This window comes from Prinia subflava, chromosome 1, assembly GCF_021018805.1.
Source record: "Prinia subflava isolate CZ2003 ecotype Zambia chromosome 1, Cam_Psub_1.2, whole genome shotgun sequence".
NCBI classification, from domain to species: domain Eukaryota; kingdom Metazoa; phylum Chordata; class Aves; order Passeriformes; family Cisticolidae; genus Prinia; species Prinia subflava.
The window spans coordinates 101873826-101896874 of NC_086247.1; the positions used below are offsets into that span (position 1 = coordinate 101873826).

General features: G+C 41.1%; 1 protein-coding gene across 1 annotated transcript in view; it reads right to left on the bottom strand.

Moving 5' to 3' along the window:
* The window catches only part of LANCL2 (LanC like glutathione S-transferase 2), a 32057-nt gene that overhangs the window by 3233 nt on the left and 5775 nt on the right, over positions 1-23049 (bottom strand). The window contains exons 2-8 of the mRNA XM_063405697.1: positions 18782-18899; positions 14202-14409; positions 11852-11999; positions 11099-11245; positions 7358-7540; positions 4896-5072; positions 1608-1680 (exon numbers count right to left, since the gene is read on the bottom strand). Coding sequence (XP_063261767.1) covers positions 1608-1680; positions 4896-5072; positions 7358-7540; positions 11099-11245; positions 11852-11999; positions 14202-14409; positions 18782-18899 — 1054 coding nt within the window. The remainder of the gene's footprint in view (positions 1-1607; positions 1681-4895; positions 5073-7357; positions 7541-11098; positions 11246-11851; positions 12000-14201; positions 14410-18781; positions 18900-23049) is intronic.

Here is a 23049-nt window from a genome sequence, read left to right on the forward strand (position 1 = left end):
GTACTTCACCCAAGAAACCAAATTTTATTTGAAAAGATCAAAGGCAAGAACTAAGATGTCTCTGCTAACATCCCTTCAACTGAACAACCCCAATGCTATTTCAAATTAAAGAAAAAGTTAATACAAGCTTGGACTGTCCTTCCTAGTTTGAGCCGCTCTTGCTTGTCATTTCACTGGTTAAAAGAAAAAGCCAAAACTTTACTGAACTTGTGAAGTACAAATTCATTTCCTCACTGTTCATGAAGAGGTCATCCAGAGCCCAAAGTGCATCTCCCAACAGAACTCATAGGGTAACAGATGTAACCGAGAGGCACAACAAGGAAATCATACGGATACAAGTTCAGTTTTATGATCAAGCTAAAAATCCTATTTTATAAACAGCTATGCACATATAAAGGAACCTTTTTGAATTACAGTATCTGATGGAAACAAAACACTTAGGACAATTCCATAAGATGCACATGCAACTTCTGTTCAAAGCATGCATGTACAGCCAGAATTGGACAACTGCAAGCACAATTTTGGCTACAAAAAAAGAGGCCAAAGTTAAGAGGATTTTTCATCTCAAATGAGACTTCGATATTTTTCTAAAAAAATTCCAGACAATTAAAAACTAAAATAAAAGCTGTATGTCAGCATTAAAGGAAATCAAATCATCCTGCTATTTGCACTCTTTCACCTTCTCAACAAATTTCAAAGCTTTATACAATGGACTGCATGCATGCTTTCTTCCCCTCCCTGCAAGAGCATGCAAAGGTGCTCTCAGGAATAGGAATACTTATGCTTTTCTCCTTTAAGCATTAAGACATCAACGCTTTATTTAGAAGGGCTGCATATAAACTCCTGCTCTCTTGCGTTCGTTCATGCCCTGGATTGTCTATTTGCACATGTCCCTGTTCGGCTGCTGTAATTTCAAGTATCTGCGGCAGGTGGCACTCGAGGCTCGTTGTTGATGGAGGAGCCGGGCGCTACCCTAAATCCCACTTGAACCTGTAATTCCTTGCTACTGATTCTGTAACGTGAGGATGATACAGGGAAGAGAAAATAAGCTACATTAAAAAAATACAAAGCTCTAGGAAAGTATCTGGTAACATCTTGAAACTTACAGATTTGGAACTTACACTGCTTTCCTGTTCAAGTGATTGAGGTTCCTATTAAAACTACCTTTTTCTTGGTTGAATAAGGCACCAAAGAAGGCCTAGATCTGACAGCTAGCAACTAGTCTGAGATGCCCTACCCACAGCTGCTCCTCTGCCCAATCCATCTGAAAAACCATCTGTGACAAAACCATTGCCTGAACTTCTGTTTGCTTTAAATCAAGCTGCATCAGCACAGCAGAAATTTATTCTGGAGTAACATTGGCACTGGTTTTACATTCAAACTGCTGACATGAAACAGGAGTGAAAGTTGTGATAGTGGACGATTTTTCTCTGTCCTTTTACACCCCCTGCCACCCTGCCTTCTTTTAGGCGAAGGTGATGGTTTAGGGAGTGTTTAATAGTGGAGGAACCAACCAAAAACTTGCCAACTCCTAAGCATGTGCCAAAATTTCAAGAAAGCTCCTCTTTTCCTGTAGTACAAAACCATTTGGAATATCATCCCGTTACCTTCAAAGAGGGAATAAGGTCGGTCAGGAATACGACATCCATGTGCACCATACTCCAAACACCATTCAGCAAACTGGGGAACACATTAAAAAAAATTATTCAAGACTGGTAAATTCAAGCTTGACTACCTGAATATCATTAATAGGTACAAAATATGAAGAAGAGTAAGCAGATACACAATACATAAATCACTGAGATCAATTTGTCCTCCTTCAACCATGACAATGCCACAATCAGGTTTTAAAACATGTATTTGCATAGAGTAAGTTTCAGTTTCATAACAATGTAATAGGTGGGTTAGACATCTGCTTTTTATAAATCAACCCTGCTACATGCCAAGGAAAAATGCTGTAAGAACAGATACATTCAGTCAAAATTTTAGTAATATTGTATCAGTCTCTTATCTCTCTTGGTGCTTAATTTATCCACAAACTCAGGACTTATAGCTGTTAATTGCATTTTGGTTGTCTCTGTGTACCAATTTAGAGTATTAAATCTTCAGCTGTCATTAATTAGTTTTATTTATTTGCTCTCCCCATGCCATATGAATAATCATTATAAATACAGTTAGACAATTATGGTCATCAATATTTTGTTGCAGGAGATGGATTACCATTAAGAAGAATTAACAGTGTCTTTCTCACGTTTGATCAGCATTGCTGCAGTAGCTACATTAGACACACATGACTTATGCACCACACCTGGATCAATTCAGTAACAACCAGCTGCTCCTCCTTTGTGGCTCCCCAGAGCATTAGGGGGGGGACAAGTTCCCCTGGCATTTCTGTGCTTGGATGCAAACCACTTGTTCAAAATACATGCATGGACTCCTGCAAAGCAAACAACTGAGAGGTGTCTCCCTGCTTCCCCTGCAATTTGGCCCACCTGCTAGCAAACATATCAGCCTAACTAGAGGGTGCCCCAGCCATAGAGCTGGAGCTCTGCAGGGTGTAAGCATGATCCCAGAGTCATTGGTCTGTTCATTAGAAGGAAATGGGTGCTCCTCTCTTCCTCCTCTCCCACTCTGTTCTGTTTAAATATTTAGCAGGGAATTATTTTTTTTTCTGTTGATGGAGGTATGTGCATGTGTGTGAGTGTCTTCAGAAAACAAAAAGAAAAATCACAAACATGAACGTTGTGATTCACACTGTTATTAAGAACTGATTAAACATTTTTGGGCACCCTCTGGGTATGAATCTTCAAACTATTTAATTCTCCCTGTAATCCTGTCTTAAATGTGAGACTGAAACATGTTTATGGCATGTTTCTAAGCTACAATCAATTCTTGCAACATCCACATCTGATTGCACACTAGCCTTTATTATTACTTCCAGCCTGGGAACTGCAACAGAAATTTTAAAAATGCACCCTAGGCTACTGAAACACAACCATCATGTGGAAGTTCATAGCTTCAGCACAACCCAGATCCAGTAAGCCACAGTATCTTTGTTTAACTGATGGGGGGCAAGGGAGGAAGAAAAAATATCTTAGGAAGACATCTGATATTTGTCACACAGACTGGGCATGCTTGCCACCAACAGTGGCAATCACAAGCATGAACAGCACAGGGCTCAATGCAGTGTTACCTGGAGCCCAGGATGCCCAGTCCTTCTCTCCTCTTACAGACAGGGCACCTAGGAGCACCTGAGCCTCCTGGGAGACTGTCTGATAATCTGAGAGGAAAGCTGTGAAGAAGAAAGTGTGAAGCACAAAACAGGGGTCTCCTCTATTCAAGTCCTTGTGGTTCATTTGTGAAATAGTTTCATGGCTTTCGTGAGGTAACCAGGGATTCCAGGCAAGACTCCTTCCCCTGAGTCTGATGTTTTCATGTGAAGAAGCACCCCTGGGAGGGGAGCCATCTCGTTCTCTCAGTTACATGCCTCTAGGTACCAACATAACTGCATGTTTGCTTGTCTGCATGCTCTGGCTGAGAAAGAAAAGATTTCAAGAATGCCAGAAAAGCAAATTCCTCTGCCTGTTTCAAAATTTCCCCTGCGAGGGCATGCTGAAGATGCCAAGTGGCAGAGTGGCTGCAAATCTGCTGCCTATGTTGGGCACCTCCAGTAGTCTTTGGCCACTGCATCACAACTTCCTTTTTAAAGGGATTTCAGGTACATAACTCTCTTCCTTCTTCTGGCTCTGAGACAGATACACTTGCTTTTCTCTACCTAGGATGAATACCAGGGCTCTCTTGGGCCAGAAATGCAGCATCAACAGGAGCTGCCAATGCTGCAGAAGGTGTGCTAGCATGGAGGATGACAGGGAGAGTTGACAGCAGTGCTGCCAGCAATGCCTGCGGGGTGCTGCACCTCACACATCAGCAGTGGCTGACTCCGTGTGTAACAAAGTCACAGATGTGCTGTGGAAGCAATAGGGTTTTATTTCCATCTCCAGGATGCAGGTATGTCTACAGGTGTTCTCATAGCATGATGCTTTGGTAAATGTGAGACAAGCAGCAGCTCTTTAAAGCTCTGCTGACAGAGGACAGGCTGACTGTAGAGATGAATACGGTAATTTTACATACGGCACATATTCACAATAAAGCACCTAAGAAGCAACTCATCAAATTTCATTTGCAATACTTTGTAAAAAGCCTCAGCTAAAAAGCTATGTACACAATATGAAACCTCATGTCAGTGAATTAAACTGGAAAAAAAATCCAACAAGCCAAAGTCTTACAAGATAAGCAAACAGGCAGAGAAAGCCTTGTCCTGCAGTAATTGCTACCATAGTCAAGAGCTGAGCAGAACTTAGACAATTCCAGAGGAAAAATTCTGAATGTGTTTCTCTGCTATTGTATTAATAACAGAACTCCAATTGAGCAATTTAATAACTGCAATTCAGACCTCTAAAAGCCCCAAACAAGCACTAGTCTGAAAACAAATAATTACAAAATACTACAAACAGTATTGCTTGAGGACCTGAGGAGGACAGTGGATCTCTCAGTGGAATAATTAGCACCACATAACATCAGTCTGTTATTGTTCAGGCAGACTAATTTTCAGGCTTTTATTTTCTTCTGAATATAATTACTCCCTCCCTCCCTACAGAACATTTGTGTGTTTCACTCTGTTTATTAACACAGTGCTTGCCCCACAAGCACAGTTGAAGTTTTCCAGTCTAAGTGTGAGTGAAGTGGAGCTTCACTCCACAGTGGGCCCTGTTATCCCACCCCATGTCCCAGCCAGCCCCAGTGCACATCAGCCCACTCCCACCCCAGTTTACCCTTGCATGGGCACTGGGATACGAAAGGGAACAGTGATTTTGCTGGGATGCTGCAGAGCTCACCTTGCAAGCTCGGTAGAGGTACTTTCTGTCCTGAGTTAGGTTATAGAGAGACAAGAAGGAGTAGCCATTGCCAGCAGTACCGTGGCAGATGCCGTACCCTTTTCTCAATAAACCTCTCTGCCAGATGACATCGCTGCAATCCATAGCATCTTTCAAGTATTTATCCTCTTTAAAAGTCTGTGGAATAAAAACAGAGAATAAACACATATCAATTGAAGTACTAATGAAAACAAAAGGAAGCTGTCCCTGAGAGATGTTTTGCTGTTTGTGTGGGGTTTTTCCATATAAAATTTATTTTGATTTTCAATAATCCATTCTTCATAGACTTGTCCTTTTTTTCTTACCAAGTTGTTTCTCCTTTCCCTACATGGTAAAAGAAAAATCTTTTCAGGTTTTTGTTTCCGAAATTAGGACCCCAAAGGAAAACCTCAAGTTCAAGGCCTTTGGTTCTGGTTCTAAAACCTATAATCTATTTGAAGGGCATGTGGTCCTCTTTTCTTCATTTTCTATTCCCAAATCAGAATTTGAAAATACAGAAATGTGATGCTGCCTCCAAGAAATGTAAAACAGAATACTGTACATCAAATCTGGTCCTAAATTGCTGGTCTGGTCTTCATGACTAATTCTTCCTGGTTACTCACTGTCTGCCTTCAACTCCATGTCAAAAATGCACAAGAACATCTCTTTACATAGCATAGGACTCATTTCTCTGTCACAACTACAAGCAGGAGCCCTAAACTGCCTTTATGAGTACTTGTATTAGTATATTTGTATAGTATATACTCAGAAGCAGTAGTCAGTTTGAGCAAAGAAACACTTTTGCTAAGCTTATTGCAGCTGAAATGCACTTTAAACGTAAAGGGCTCATCCAGAAAGAAGCAAACAAAAGCAAGTAGTTTAGATGATTAACACCAAAATTCCACCTTTATAAAGCCACTTTGTTGCTCACTTTTGCCTATGTCCCTTCATAGATCAACAAACAAACAAAACCCAAACCACCACCACCAAACCCTACCAAAATTACCCAAACAAAACAAACCTGATGCACTAGTGTAGACTTAGTCCTTTGGAGATGGTATCCCCTACGAAACTATTTCATAAAATAATAGAAGGAACTAATATGCAAGATCCTTAAATTCACATGCTTGATAAAGGAAGTGCCTCTCTCTGATCAGGGTTTGCCAACTACTCAGCCGTAACATTTTGAATTAAGGCCTGGCAACAGCACTTGATTTCCAGGACAAACACTGCTGTCTGTTATCACAAGTCCTGTGCCTGGCATGAAAGCATAGCCAGCAGAACACATGACAGTTTTTTTCTTTCAGCACTTCAAAAAGCAGAATATAAAGAACAATAGAAAGACATCATATGTTTCATCACCTTAAATATAGAAAGAGGCCAAAAAGGACACTGCTAATCAGGACTTGTTCCTATCCCTCTTACCTCCTGCAAAACATTTTGTTCTGGGGAAAGCATCACATTGACAAAGAAGGAGAGAGTGGAGAAGTGTTAAGTCAATCTCCTACCACAGTCCAAAGAAAAAGCAACTGAAACTGCTGTTACATGCAGCAATGTTGTACGAAATTTAAAGTTCACATTTCAGGTAGAAGCATGAGTAATTATTCCATAAACCAAGCCTGCTTTTCATCAGCCCACCCAGATGCCAACCAGGGAATCTGTCAAGGAGGGCTGTCAAAATCAAGAATCGATTTGCATAAATTTAATTAAATGGCATACTTTCAAATGTCATGCAAATAAGAAGCACACAAGAAGACAGGTAGCAAACCTAGTTAAGAATGGAGAAAGGCCAACAGCAGGCTTGTAGTAGCTCAGCAGTTTTCTTTATGCCCTGGAAGAGGCCTGGGATCTTGGCTCTGACGTTAAGTTCTCAAGAGTTATATCTTAATAAAGGAGTAATTTATTAGCATTCTTTGGCAAGGCACAAGAACCTATACTTTTGAAAACCAAAATAATTGTTAAAACTCTTGGGATGAAGATTCAAAGAATTTAGGCCAATGTTCTCACACCCAGGACTCAGATGCCAAATTGTTTAAATATATATCTCTTTTCCAAGAAAGCCTAGTAACTGCTAATGCCCTGAGAAGCAATTTTACCCACTTATTTTCTCTTTAATACATACCAATGTAAGTATTCTAAGATTTTTAGGTGTCTAGCTTGGGATTCTTGTTCAAAAGCCTAGTTTAATTTAGTATGTAGAAAGATACTAAATTAAAGCCTTGCAAACAAACAGGCCTGCATACAAGCCTCTTGGTAAAGACAGAGGTAGATATACACGTATATATATGTGTATTTTAAAGCTTGGTGCTAATTACACCAAGGTTATGGGTTTGATCCCTGCATGGGCCACTCACTTAAGGGCTGGACTCAATGATCCTTGTGGGTCCACTCCAACCCAGAATATTCTGTGAATCTCTAAAATCTATGAACACAGAATCATTCACCTTATAAGCTTGCATGAGCATGTGGATGACTCCAGGGGCACCATGGCACCAGTGAACCAGTCTGTCAGTCTCATTGCTCAGGGATGATGGGTAATTCCCAGATCGGAATTTTTTATGACGCACGTAGTCAATGCTTGGCTTCACCAGCTCTGTCAGGGTCTCTTGGTCCACATTTGCAATTGGCTGAAGAAAACATTAAAATAAACATCACTAAACACATCAACAGAAGTAATAACATATTGTGTAGCAACACTTAATTCCACAATCTGTTTTCAAGTATCCTACATACGTGCCCTTCATCCAAATACTGTGAATCACATCCTACAGATTTAATTAATGCCTGCTTATTACATCCTTGTGAAGAGCATTTTGACAGTCATTGCAGAGACAAAGAAATTAGGGCACCAAAATGTTACCTGTCTTAATGGAGGTGACACATTTCCATAATACTATGGAAGAACTGAGAGCAGAGTATGAAGACTCCCAGACCTCTCTTTGTAATTTAAAATAGGGAGAACAACAGGTGAGCACACTCCTACAATTCAAAGTCTGACAGGCAAATGAAGGAAAACTTTCAACAGCTGTATTTTGAGTAACCTGAAGAAACCAGAAGACTCTATTTCCCCTCAGCCAGAAAACCTCTGCCAGACTTCTTCTAATCTATCAGGTCCCTCAAGCAGACTCCAGCTCTGCACTTCTCTGAGTGGAGAAGAAATGTTCATGCTGCTCATCAGAAGTACACCTTAATACTGAGCAGCTTGTCATGAAAACCCCAAAGCTAATCAGCCTTCACTCTGAAACCTACCTGGGAGGTAGGGAAGCTTCATAGGAATGTTTGTTTTGACGCTCTTTATTTCACACAGCACTCCTGCAGAAGAAGGCAAAGAGGATGGGCACCAGCAATAAATGCCTTCAAGTCTTGAGCTGTGCAAGGCAAGCCCAGTCTAGCTCAGAAATCCTTAGGAGGTAAATCCAAGAAGAGCAGACCTCTTTACAAACCTCCTTACCTTGTGCTTACAAGAAGATTTGAGTACAAGTGAGTTTTTTGCCCAAGCTGCTGAGGTTCCCAGCACTTACTTCAAACAGCTAAAGAGTAACCTCCAGGTGTGCACCCTGACTTTCTGGCCAAGAGCAATGATATGCTAACAGACACTTTTGCTTCAGAGTTAGTGAAAGGATCTTTGAGTGGAGACTTCCTAGCTAGCACTTCAGAATTCCCCCTCTACCTTAGCCTCTTATTCTTCCAGTAAATAACTCCAGCAATACATGTTTCCTCCATCTTAACAAGTGTTAGGGTGTTCTGTGCAGGGCCAGGAGTTGCATTTGACAATCTTGATGTGTCCTTTCCAACTCAGCATATTCTGTGATTCTGTGATAAAAGTGTTGTACAGGAATTACCCTCAGTAACCTTCACATCTCAGGTGCGATGTTAAACACCTTTTTTTTGTTATCAAATAACCACTCAACAAGCCACCTCTTGAATTCTTAATACAGCAAAATTCACCCCATTTGGCGTGGGAGGGAGGAGGAAAGGATGGGACTCTGATATGCCATATTCTTCTGCAGTGGATGACTCAACTTTGCATGACTCACAATATTTAACATATAGTGAAAAGATGGTAATCTAATGCTGCATAAACAATGGTTTTCTGTTACTTCTTAAAAGCAGCAATTCCATGTAAAGGAAAAATAACTAGGATGTTAATATGTAGACAAAGTAGCTTCTGCTCAAACCAAAAAGCACTGTGCAATGATTTCTGCTATGAGCCTTAAATAATGAAGTAAATGAAGGATGGAGCCTTTAAAGAGCTTTCTTTAGAAGTCTAGATGTTTCTCTGAAAATCTAGCACTACCAGGGAAAGAAAAATGGAAGTCAGAAAGCTGAAGGAAGCAGAAGGGGGTGGACAACCTTGTTGAAGAAAGCAGTAGATATAGATGGGAGCACAGTAAATCAGAGCAGCCTGAGGCCCCAGTGGGATGGTGTCCTGGGTTGAAAAATGTAACCAAAAATGTGTATTCTATTTTCATCTGTTGAAGCCAGTTGCGAGATAGTGTTCTTTATCTCTTGTAACTCTAGGGGTGGAAAGAGGGCGGATGCTTTATCTTAATGGGACACCTGATAACACCAGATATGGCAGTGCCTTCTTATCTCTTCCTATACCCATCCTCCTCTGAGGAATATCACCAGTGAATTGGCCATTCAAGGCCTCTCACAGGACTGACAACATTGCCTCATTCCATTGTGAGATGCTCCACCCAGTGGGAGGAGCCAAAGCCTTTCCACTGAGATAAAACCAGCAATCCCAAACACCAAGGGAACCTGTTTCCACTGGATTCCCAGAGGAAGACTGGACCCTTTTCCTGAGGATCATCTCTACTTCAATGGAGCCACAACTGTCACTCGGGGAGAACTTACTTCAGACTGCTTCCAACACCCTGACCAACAGGGTGTCAAGTTTGCTTTCTGATTCTGTCAGTGGTCCTTTGTACTATTGCATTTGTCTTATTTTTTATTTTATTTTTATCTTTCTTGTTGTTTTTTCCTCTCTCTGTTAAATTGCATTTCTGACTTTAAGTCTCACTGGTTTTGTTTTCAAACCAGCACCGATGGCCACTACAGAAAATGGGTGCAGTGAGGTTAAGACATACCCCAGGTAGTAGAGCAATAGCTACTTCTGCAGCCAAGTCAGCTGGTTTAACCAGAACTGCTGGTGGAAGTGGTGTAAGAATCTGAAACACAGCATTTTTTCTATGCAAGGAATGGCTGAGCAGTGACAGCACCAAATACCAGCTCAATCACTTTTGCAGTAAACATTCATACACAGCTGCAGACTGTGAGGATGTACAGTCCTTCCATTTACCTGAAGAAAATTCATTCTGCATGAGCTGCCAAGGAAATTGATATTTACAAAAACGTACAGACTGGCAGCGGCACCTTCAAAAACCAGAAACAGGTGCAATAAAAGTTTTGCAGCTCTATGACAATCTTCTATAATGAATCTTAAGGCTCTTTTACCAGACGGTAGAACAGAAATAAGTCTTTTTGGAAAAACATCATAAACTATTGCAAATCTCAGGGCAGAGGGGAATTGATTTAAGTGTGGAAAAGAGGAGGTTTACAGAAAGAGGAAAGTAGAGGTCATAAGTACACTAAAGAATATCAGAATTTTGTGTGAGAAAAAGGGGACCTAACAAAGAAGAAAAACATCTAAATAATAAAAGCATACTGAAGACTAATACGTGATTAAGGATAGTCTTTGGAAAGCACCGAGAAAGTGGGGGGAAAAAAAAATCACTAGAGAAGAGAGGAAGGGCACAGAGGACAGGAGGCATTAGTGGTGCAATCATTTAAAAATGGCAAAAAATTTAAGAGTGATAGATAGTAAGTGAATTTTTAGCTGTTCTAACTGCAGGCACCAGAAGAAGTAAGTATGAAGATGAGAGAAAGCACTTCACTGTCTTCACTGAGGACAAGAAACCAGATCCTGAAAAGCTGGTACTCTGAACTCCAACTCAAGAGTTAGTTCATTGTAGTATGATGATACCCTAGCCACAGTTTTCTTTTGCCGTCAAAGCCCTAGGCAGCACCTCTGCACAGCTCTGTGCTGCAGTCTAACTCCAAATTGTGAGACTCTGATCCAGCACAACACCGCACATGCATGAAAGCCGACGATAAGATCCTCTGATGCAAAACAAAAAATCACTGCTACTTCACCCCAGCCAACAGAAGATGCTCTTTACCTGCATGAGCATGTAATAGATCCCAGCCACTCCATGGGCTGCTCCAACATACTGCTTCCTGTGCCACTGGTACAACAGAGGACAACGGTCTGTTTTCCGCTCCTCCTTTGAGAAGTTTTTCCCCGACTCAATAATAGCATCTATGACCTATGAAAATGAACACACACTGATCACCTGTGTTGCTTACTTTGATTCAGAGGGTTTTGCTTCTGCATGACTAAACTCAAAACAAACAATAAGCCATAATACAGTGATATAACAACAATATTCAATTCATTTGGATTTGAGTGCTGAGGGAGAAAAGGTATTTTCCTTAATGATGAAATCACTTATATTTTAAGAGTAGAAATTTAACCTATCCATATTTCTAATTACTTATTTCCACTCTTGGCTTCTGGTATCTGCAAAAAAGTCGTGCATGTTCCCCACACTGAATTTCCCTTTTTTTCACTTAAAATACTTCCACACTTCTGTCTTAAGGTTTTTTTGTAACAGTGCCTCAAGTGGTCAAAACTAGTTACATATTGACTTATTTCCTTGGCTGGACACAAACCCACCCACACTGGCCTGTCCCAGCCCCAGCTGGGCAGCAGCAAAAGCGGGGAGACTGGATGGACAGATGAGACTGGGTTCCCAGCTCTAGGTCCCTCTTGTCTCCAGCATGTCTCTCTTAAATTGCTTGAAATATGCACGAGAGTGATCCCAGTTCAACCTCACTGATACCGTGATGCTGGAGAGAGAAAAGTGTCTCACCTCTTTAATAACAGACTGTGGGACAGTGTCTGGACCGATTTCAGTATTCAGGTACAGCAAGGCATACAGGTAACCTGCTCTGCCATAGAGCAACTCATCTGGAAGTTCGGAATCTGTGCTGATGACTGTCCTTTGGAGCTGTAACAATCTGCATCAGACAAGGAAGGTGGGGAGAAAGAGTATCTTCTGTAGAAGATGGCTTGTACAGTGCACACTGGACTGTGCATTGTACAAGCCATCAATCCAACCAGAACAGAACAAATGGTGACACCCCACCATCCCCTTGAATCAGCCCAGTCCAGCTGGCTGCCGGGTTACACACAGGAGCTCTGCACGCCTGCCATCTCCAAGACCGCAAACTCTGAGCCAGAGCAAGGCCAGTATCAGCAGAACTGCCAGGATTTTGTACAGACAGAAACAAACGCAGTGTAGAAGATGGAGAAGCCCAGAGAGCTACTCCAGCAAAGACAGAAACCTCCTGGAGCCTCTGGGAATTTCACCGAAATCAGGAACACTTAATCGTACACATGTAAGAGGGAAAAAAACAAACACACAAAAAACCCCAATACCACCATTCGTCATTCCCTCTCCTAAGAAAACATGTTGTCTCAAACATTTAGCACCTCAGTTTTGAGAAGAACACTGCTATAATTAACAAGTGTTTTGCTTGCCTTTAGCAATGAAAAAACAAGAAACAAGAAGCGCTGGCCATCGTAATTCTCATTTTCTCCAGAATGACTCTCTGCTAATAATCTACCAGCCCGTATTAGCACTGAGGTGGATCAGAGATCTGTTTTCTGGCCATTCCCTGCCTGTCTTTTCCTACCCTTTTTGATTAAATTGATTAGATGAAACCACAGTGATGATCACATTTTAAACTGGGGCAGGGGCAACAACAATCTGGATTAAGACCAAATTCAATTCCCAGATTCCCCCAGCTGTTATTTCTCAGGAGAAATGTTAGCATTAATATCATGCCATAGCAAAACCACTGACCTCAATCATGTGTTTATGCTGTCTCTGCTTAATGCTAGGGAAAAACTACTCAAAAAAAAACCCAGTTTCATATCTCCTTTCTCAGAACTACACTTTGGGTTTAGAATTAAATTATTTTCTTCTGAACTGTCCACTATTAAGATTTATTGTTGAACTCATACAACTGAACAAGGTAAAAAGTTAAAAGTGAAATCACAGATTACATTTTGACATCTGTAATGTACCACTCAGCTGATATTATGTATACATTTGTAAACAAAAAAGTTATAAAATAAATAAATAATAAAACTAAACTGCTTTTCACTACTCCTCACAGAAATTACTTTCCAAGGAGAGGCAACACTAAAAGATTCACTGCTAATCTTATTTTGCTATACCCATCCTTTCTGCCTTAGAGCAACACTGCTTTTTGAGCTGCATTCAAAATGACATGCCCAAGTTTACTGCCAGTTGTAAAAGCAAAAAAACCCAAACCTAACAGTCATTTCAAAACTTAAATATTCATTCAGGAACAGCAGCAGAGATTATTCACACTAGGATTCTAGACTAGAAAGAGACCAATTACATTTCCAAACATAAACCAGAATGGAGATGAGGACATAAGCCTCGTTGCACATTCTGCCAGCCTGAGGTATGCTGCTGGACAGCTGGCAGGTGGACTGTGGTGCTGAATGCAAACCCCACAGGGTTCCAGAGAGCTTCCAGCCCTTGCTAGGATAGCAATCAACTCTGTACCAGAAAAGGCACAGTCAGCTCTCTAACGAAGCTACGTCTAAATGAGATTTCTTGAGACATTTGTTCCATTTAGATTACTTTGAAAAGGGGCTCAAATTTTTTCCGGCCACCCTTCATATGCTCTGACCTAATTAAATCCCTTGCCTTTACAAAACTGTTCCTGCAAATAATTCCTCTTCGTTATATTAATTTTTTGTTACATATCAATCTGATACATGTTTCTGTCTGCTTTCAGATCCTGCAGTGCACATGTTTTGCAATGAATCTACAGTTAAGACCCACTCTTTACAGAAAGTATCACATACTGCACAAGCACTACGTATTGTCGATGACAAGTGTGTGGCTTTTGTTAAATGTCACTTCAACGTGACACAAACAGAACGTGCGTGCCCAGGACATCCTGTCCTAGCAGTGACAGAGGACTCAAGAGAACCCACTAAATATGAATCAAGTGCAAGCCAGCTTTAATAAAGATAAAGCCTATTTTGTACCGAAAACATATCAGGGGAGAAAGTGTCCATTATTTAATCCTATCCTCTAAAATTTCACTTGCAAAAGTTACTGAACCAATGCTGTCTACAAATGAAGGGCATGACATTTCCCACCATCAACCACTTACTTGGCAACACATTCTTTAGACTCACTGTCGTTTTTCAGTTTGTGGTAAACTACTGCACCCACTGCCAACGGCCCAGCATCACCACAGAGGAAAGTAACTCTCCTGCCATTCAGATTGCGAAGGATTCTCTTCACGTAATCAAGAGATCGCTGCAAATGGCTCTGGTTTTTCGTGACGCGGTACAGTTGCAGATATAAGAGGGCAATACCTGAAACGAACACGTGAAAAAGCGAGAGTTCAACTTACTTTTCTTTCTATGTGTATCATATTCCCCTATTTGGTGCCTCTGAACCAGTAACTTAAATGTGAGCAGGTAGTTTGGCAATAAAAACATGTCAGTCAAGGCTCCTAGCTTATGCAGTGTGAAGACACTGGGCCACTATTTGGATGACATTTCAATTTGATTGTGGCAAAAATAAAAATTATTGGACTGAAGCCCAGTGGTAGAGTCTCAATTTCCAAACAAAAGAAGAAAACTCATGACACAGGCCTCAACACTTGGCAAACTGTATTGGGTTTGCATAGCCAAGCTTTGGTAGCAGTGGCTACAGGGGTGCTTCTGTGAGAAACTGCTGGAAGCTTCCTCCATGTCTGGCAGAGCCAGTCCCTGGTGGCTCCAAAGGCTGATGTGCCACTGGTCAAGGCTGGGCCAATTACAAATAGTGGTAATGCCTCTGCAATACCAGATTTAGGAAGAAGAGTTCAAAAAGTTATTGTGCAGCTGTAATTGTGACCAGAGAAGAGCAGAGTGAGAACATGTGAGAGGAACAACTCTACAGACACCAAAGTCAGTGAAGAAGGAGAGGGAGGAGGTGCTCCAGGCACTGGAGCTGAGATTCCTCTGCAGGCCATGGTGCAGGTCATGATGAAGCAGCTGTGCCCTTGCAGCCCATGGAGAAGTCTCATGGAGCATGCCAAAGCAGGTAGATGCCTAAGAGGAAGCTGTGACCTATTGTAAGGAGGCTGTAAACCCTGAGGAGAGAGGAGGCCACATTGGAGCAGGTTGTAGTTGAAGGACTGCACCCCATGGAGGAGTGACCTGTGCCGCAGCAGTTTGCAGAGCTGTTGCTCGTGAGATGGACTGACACTGGTGAAGTTCATGGAAAACTGACTCCTGTAGGAGAGACCCTGTGGTAGAGCAGGGGATTGACACTTCCTGCTGAGCAGTGGGTGAAATCATTGGTGATGAAGAGACCATAATCACCATTCCCTGCCTCTCTGTGCCACTGGGGGAGGACGTAGAGCTGGGAAGAAGGAACAGGTGTGAGTGAGGTGTTTTTTGAAGGTCTTATTTTACTTATTATCCTGCTCTGATTTTGTTAGCAATAAAATCAATTAATATCTTTAATTCTAGCCTATTTTGCCCATGATGGTATTTGGTGAGTGATCTCTTCTGGTCCTTATCTCAACCCATGAAGCCTTCGTTACATTTTTCTCTTCCCTATGAGAGAAAGGCTTTGTGGGTGCCCTGCATTCAGCCAGTGTCAACCCACAAAGAAATCACTGAAGATTCAAAAATTTGAGCTAACAAGCACATGTGTGACTGAGTACACTAACTGTACAATGCTCATCTATTATACACAAGAAGTGACTTCCCATTTGAGTTGTGAAATGATCTTTTGATGAGTTTTTGGATTCAAGTTGCCAAGTTCTTCATAACCCCTAAAAATATTTCACAACAAGATTACAAACTTCTACAAGTCAAGCTGGTTTGTAAAAGCCAGAAGTCAAACCAGGGCTCAGAGAATGCCAGGATCAAGTTTCACTCCATTAAACTCATCACATAGTTTTCCATTAAAACAAACTGAAACCTTAGAAATAACAACAATGTAACCTGAAGGACATAAAACAAATCCATCTAAGTGGATGTCTACTGGCCAACTGCAAGCATACACGTGCAGAAGTAAATCACTTATCTCCAGACCACACTGTAACCCAAACCCATTTCTCAATGGCGAGAGCACTCTCCTGAGCCTCATCCAAAGCCGAGTACACACAAGGCCCACTTAGCTCACAGAGAGGCTACCTCATTAGCACAAGAACAACAGCACCACAAGAGTGCTGGTACATCCTCACATATTCCCTGGTCAGGCTCTGAGCAAGACTTTCTAGGTGAATCTAAGAAGAAAGGTGCAGAACTTTGGTAGCCCAGTTCAATATCATGGGAACTTTAGGGCTATCTACAGGGATTTGTGGAACCCTTTTTCATGCAGCAACAGATGTTTAAATATCTTGGCTTGATCAAAGGATGTTTAGAAATGCAGCCATGAAGTCCAGTTCATCTAATCCTTCCTAGTGCAACACCCTTAAAATGGCTCCTCCAAAAGGTCAGGCACATTAAAAAGTACTTGTATAAGTAAGATGGACTCTTACATGTGTCCTATGATTGCTACATGCTAACAGTAGGTGTCCCAAGATTTTAAAGATGTTTCACAAAATGCAAACCAATGTTCACAACTGCACTGCCAGTAAGATTTGTCTAGACTTGGCACATAAAAAGCAGGGCAGTTGTTTACAGCACTACTTCTACCTTCTGATTTGCACACTAGCAAAATGCACCAAAGAGCAAGTTTGGGGAAAAAGTACCTGCATTAAGTATTTTAAAAACCAGATCATTTAAATACTTTTAACCATATCCACAGGAGCCTTGAAAGAAGTTAACAGCTTGGAACAGATGTAGATGGCAATCCTTCTACAGGATGGAAAAATCCCACACTCGTTAGACAACGTCACTTGTTCATCTATATTCCCGTTTCAGCCAATGACAGCTGTGTTACTTTTACCTTATGACTCATTTTCAGCATGCCCTGGTTTATCAGCCATAATTTCAGTTGTCAGTGACGGTGTCAGAACACAGCTCCCCGGGAGACATTTTGTACTGTCAGCACGAGCAAGCCCACCACTGGAGATCTGGACACACTCAGCAGCCAGTCACTTTAAGACCCTGAAACATGTCTGTCTTTTAAGCCTGAGTTGTCTAAAAGTTCCCCACCCATCCACCCCCAGCACCATCTGTACCGAAACATCAAGAAGAAAGCACAGAAATTTTACCCTTTAATTGCCAGATTTAACCCTAAGGATGGATGAAGGCTGGAGAGCTTTTCTAAGCTACTCCCCCCTCACGACACAGAGATAAAAGAACAGATCTCCTCAAGGCACATTTCAAACATGTGGTGCTAAAACTTTAAGTATGCCTGACGCTTAAGCTAGAAGAGCAGGATCAGAAAATGCCATTCCATCCAGCAAGGTCACACTTACCAGGACCTAGATGGACATATTCTAGCAACTTGAAGAACAGTGGCCACATCAGACATGAAAACTGTAGGCTCTGCCTAAAGGGTAAGTGTCCTGGTCTCAGGTAGGATATAGTTAATTTTCTTCTCCACAGTACTGTGGTTTGGATTTAGTGTGAGAAGAACACTAATAGTACACTGACGGTTTAGTTGTTGCTGAGCAGTGCTTACCCTAAGCCAAAGACTTCAGTTTCCCATACTCTGCCAGGGAGCAGGTCCACAAGATGCTGGGAGGGACCATGGCCAGGACAACTGACAGGAACTGGCCAAAGGGATATCCCCTACCACAGGACATCATGCTGGGTACATAAACTGGGAAGAGCTGGCTGGAAGCCACCAATCACTGCTCAGGCACAGGCTGGACTTTGGTGAGCAGGTGGTGAGCAAAGGCATTCTGCATCACTCATTTCTCTTGCATTTTATCCCTTGCCTCTTTTCATTACAATTGTAATAATTATTGTTGGTTCCATTACTATTATTATTATTATTTTGTTTTACCTTATTTCAATTATTAAACTGTTCTTAGCCCATGGGTTTTATCTTTTTTTTCAAATCCTCTCCCTATACAACTATGGCAGAGGGGATGTAGGAGGGGCAGGGTGTGAGTGCTCGGCTATGTGATATTTAGTTTCCACTATTTTATAGTTAAATCACACCAATTAGAAGGACTTATTTACATCTGGGAAGCATCAGTGATGCAATGCTAAATGAAAAATGGTCCCTAGTAACAACCATCACCTGCACATGCCTAATTTTCTTCATGATCTTCACAGTCTTGCAACCATACGTCTACACTCCTCCTCCTCACACAATCATTTTACCCTTTTTGGTTTTTGATCAGACAGAACAGGAACAGCCAAATTTCCATTTGAAGGCTCCAAGCTCCTGGCCACAGAACATACTCCCCCATCTGATTAGAAGATGCTGTTACCTTTAGGAAACTGCTAACTAATAGCCTGTGGAACAGAAAAATAACCCAATTTTAAAAGCAAATTCAAAAAAACAAGAGTTAAGGTAAAAGAGCAGCCTTAGAAAATCCACTCCTTTTGCAAAACAGTGATCTCTATATACAAACGTCAATTACCACTCTGTATCTTTGTCTGCTGAAGTCAATGCAAGTTACAGACAGTAGTGACCAAGGCTCCAGAGTTAAAGGAAAAACCAACTTACAAAAATGCTTATAACCAAGTATTTCTGCCACTCCTATCAGAATATCAGAATCATCTGTGAATAAATCAAATTACATCATTTAACAAATACATTTCATTCAAATTCTAGCTTTCTCACCAGTCCAGCCAGTATAGGCAGAGCAGTCATGTGGATCTGCTGTCTTCAGCCCTTCCTCCATTTGTTGCAGAAGGTCCTTGATTTTTGCCTGGATCCGTTTTGAGAACCGAGCATTGACCTGAAAGCAGAAGACAGGGAATGAGCCAAAAAAGAAATGAATTAAAGAATGCAAAGTGCCTGCTCCACTTTCTTGTTTGGGAAGAAAACCAAACCAAAACAAATCAAACAAAAAATAACTAGGAAATAAACAGCACATACAACAATCAGCAGCATCAAGGTGGTTCATCTTAAGTGTGTCTCATGTAAACACATTCTGACTACATTTGTAAGTTACAAGTATCTACATTAAACAAAAATTACCTGTGCATTTTTTAAAGTCCCACAAAGACCAGCTATGGACACTGTGACAGTATGTAATTCTAATCAGGGTCCTGGTACCAGACCATGGACAAACAGCACAAGCCCTGTGTTATAGGTGCTTGTTCGCATCACAAGGTCCCTGCACACCCTTTGTAGCACTACAGAGCAGGAAATAGCCCAAGGGAAAGAAACGTTCATACTCAAGACAATCAAGCCAAAGAAGATAAGCAGGAGCAGCTCAGCATCTTCAGATCAGGCACAAAGGCAAAGAAAAAAGTCTTTGATTTTACACACTTCTTGCTTTCACTTTTGACCAAAAAATGTTTATATAGATGAAATACATAAACTATAACAGAGGATACTTTACTCTTGCCAACATTTCTCTCTCATTACGCACACTTTTAGGGAAGATACGTTACTGATTACACTCCTTGAAATCCATGGAATGTGGAAATTAAGGTAAGTTCTTGCTTGACTACAGCACATCCCAGAAATGTGGGGTTTGGATAAATTACAGGTTCTGGATGCCACCATGCAACTGATTACTCAAGATGTACCACATTTTGTACTCTTGTTCAGAGTGGAACTTGAAATAAAAATCAGTGATTTCAAACATCCACCCAAGAGATTCAGAAATCAGAACGTTTGTATGAATTGCACAAGGCTTCTGACACACCAGAAATCTCCAGGGTCAATAGCTCAAATTCCCTTAAGGATACCCATGGTAGGATAGGAAGGGAGAAGGAAATTGTGGCATTGTATCTCACATTGAACACCTATCATTCTAGAAACAAGCTAAAGACACCGTAACCTTCTCCAATATCTCTAGAAATAGCAACCAAACACAGTATGCATCTGAAGCCTGTTACTCTTCAGACTTAATAAGGTGTTAAGCACCTTATTAAGGGAACTGTACTATGCATCTACATCACCACCACCTCACCACCCTCCCTTTTCTGACTAGTTCAGTGAGGTCGCAACACCAAGGAAAACCTTCCCCAAGGGCAGAGCTTCTCTCCTTCAAAAGACAGCTATGCCAGTGCGAAGGCATATGGTGAAACAGCATGAGGATATTCACGTGGATGCATCCAGGCATGGAGCTCAGCTTATCTGACTAGAGTGAACTAAGGCTTCAGACTCCCCTTTTACTTACCTACTGCACATCACAAGTATGCTGGTTATCTTTTTGTTCTGACAATACACCTGCTGTTACCAAATCAGGATATTTTATATCAAACACCAGATTAAATTACTTAAGAGGCAGGAGGGGAATACTAGGACATCAGGATGCCTGGGTTCTGCACTGAAAGCTCAGTCCCATACAAATAATTTAGCTCAGGTTGGTAATCTCTCTCTCTAGAATTTGAAATGTAACTTACTTGTCTTGGCTCAGTGCTTAGAAAAGCACAGATTAAAGGATATTTTTATTAATATTTTTATAATTATTTGCAAGCCCAAACAAAGCTACTCCCAAGCTTATGTCAGTGTGAATAAGTTATAAGAGGCAACAAAATTTTCCCCAGCTCTCTACTCCTTTACCACTGCATCTCTTTTTTTCTGGTTGCTCTGAAGCTTTCACAACCAAGCACTGTCATGGATCATTTTATAAGATTCCCCTATAAGTTTGTAACAGATGCCTACTCTAGTGCATGCTTACATGCACTAGAGTAAATTAATTACATGAAGAAATGAATGTTGAAAGGTGGCTTTAGAAGATTTAAAAACTTCCTTTAAGTCATCTTAGGGCAGCATTACAACTGAACACAACACACACACTTGTGTGGAGCACAGATTGATTTTCATCATTCATCTCACAAGGATGTTTCCAGCTGGCATTCAGCCTTTTCTGCAGGTGACTTGTTATTGCTGTAGGGACAAACAAAACCAGGAAGCCTGATACCCAGTGGCATATTGGCTTCTGGTTCACAATACACTGGGTGATAGCAGGAGCTGAAGAGTATCTTTAATTATAAAAGGCTCTCTACAGGAATTCAACTGCTGCATTACTCCTCTGCTGCTGCAGAAAGAACAACCACTATCATCCCAAACACTGCTCAAGTTTCATATTGTCAAAACACAAAAAAAGAGAGCTTATTCCTCATGATACCAAATAGAGCCTTGTGCCATATTGGTTATGGTAACTAAAAAGGCTCATTATGAGCACAAAAGTAATGCAAAAAACCAAAATATGTTGGTTTGGAAATCAATAGTTTTGTTACTTATTTGAGCGATATCACTTTTTCCGTTGCAGTGAGACAGCCGGCAAAGCTACATCCCAATACAAAGTCTTCCAAAGCCAACAAAAATGTAAAGAACGTAAGTACTTATGTAACATCGCTCACCTTTGGCACTAATCACAAGATGTCCAAATTATGCTGTCCCTGTTAGCAATACATGTTTTCCCTATCTGCTTTATTTCATTTGTAGGGTTTTTAAAGAGAATTTAACTCATCATCTTCTGTAAATTCCGCACTAGAACTACATAGTTACATTAGAGCACAGTGCTAATAACACCAAGGTCATGGGTTTGATCCCCATATGGGCCATTCACTTAAGAGTCAGACTCAATGGCTGTTACAGGTCCATTTCAACACAGAAAATTCTGTGATTCTGTTATTATACAAATACATCATGATGCAAATCAAAATCGCCTAAAAACCCCAAACATTTCACTTGCAGTCATTTCAATAACATACCAATTCTTACTGACCATTGCAGCCATATCCAGCTTTACAGCCATGGTGTTAAAACAAACCAGAATCAACAGCCAGAGCAGGCAATAAACAGTTTATATGTATGTATTGTATATCATGATTTCTGCTAGGTAGGAATAGTCTTGCATGCGCATTTGGACCAATGGACCAATCACAGTGCTGATGTAAGTCTGACAATGCAACCCTGAGGCCTCATGGCACTCCTTTTGTCACTAAAAGTAACACTCTGGTTTGACAGACAGACACAGATGAGTAATCTCATTTGCATTTGTCAAAGACATTTAGATAACCATGTGTTGTTCAAAAACACCTCTTGGCATTTACTTGCTCATGACATCTATGCTAAGAACTCTGCAGAGTTACGGCGGGGCAATGGAGACCTGAGCTCACAGCTTCCTCACAAGCTGCTAATCTTTCTTGCCATCACCAGCTCTCAAAAAAAACATCTTGCTCTTAAACCTTTTTTAATTCATCAGGGAGACTGATGCTATGTGCAAAAGCAGACTGCAGAAGTAAGCAACTGATTCTGCAGAAGTAGAAAGGAGATGACCTAAACATACAGTGTTACCTACCAAACAAGCAAAATACACTCTTATTTCACCTCACTTTGTTGTTGGTGATGTGTAGAAAAGGACACATAACATGGTGTTGTGTTGTCTTTCAGCCAAAGTGCATGTCAAAGAGAAGAAAATACAGTTCAAGTTGGTATCGCAGCAAGAACTCATTGAAAAATCAAACTTGCATAGAAGATTGCAGAAAGGACATGACAGACACTGGCAAGGAAGAATGTAGTAGGGAAAAAACTCACAGTTCTTCTGAAATAAAGATTCCTGGATGTACTGAAGTCATTGGGAACTTGGCCACTGACTGTAAGGGAGCCAGGTTTCACACCAATGCATTGGAGCATGGGTGTACTGAGGCAGGGTGAGCTCTCATGCTCACCACCAAAAGTTCCTGCAAAAGTAGGCCAGAAGGGATGGCAGTAGGATCCCATATGCAGAATCTAACAAGGTCTGCTAGGAGATGACCAGCCTTTTTGTACAGAAGAACAAGTTCTACTTTATTTTTACCTAAGTCAAAAGACTCTTACAGCTCAAGAGCAGCACTTTCTTCTCTGAAAATACCAGATACTGTCAAAGCTCTTCACCCAGCCTCTGAATCACTCAAACACAGTTCTCTGATACTTCTCAGACA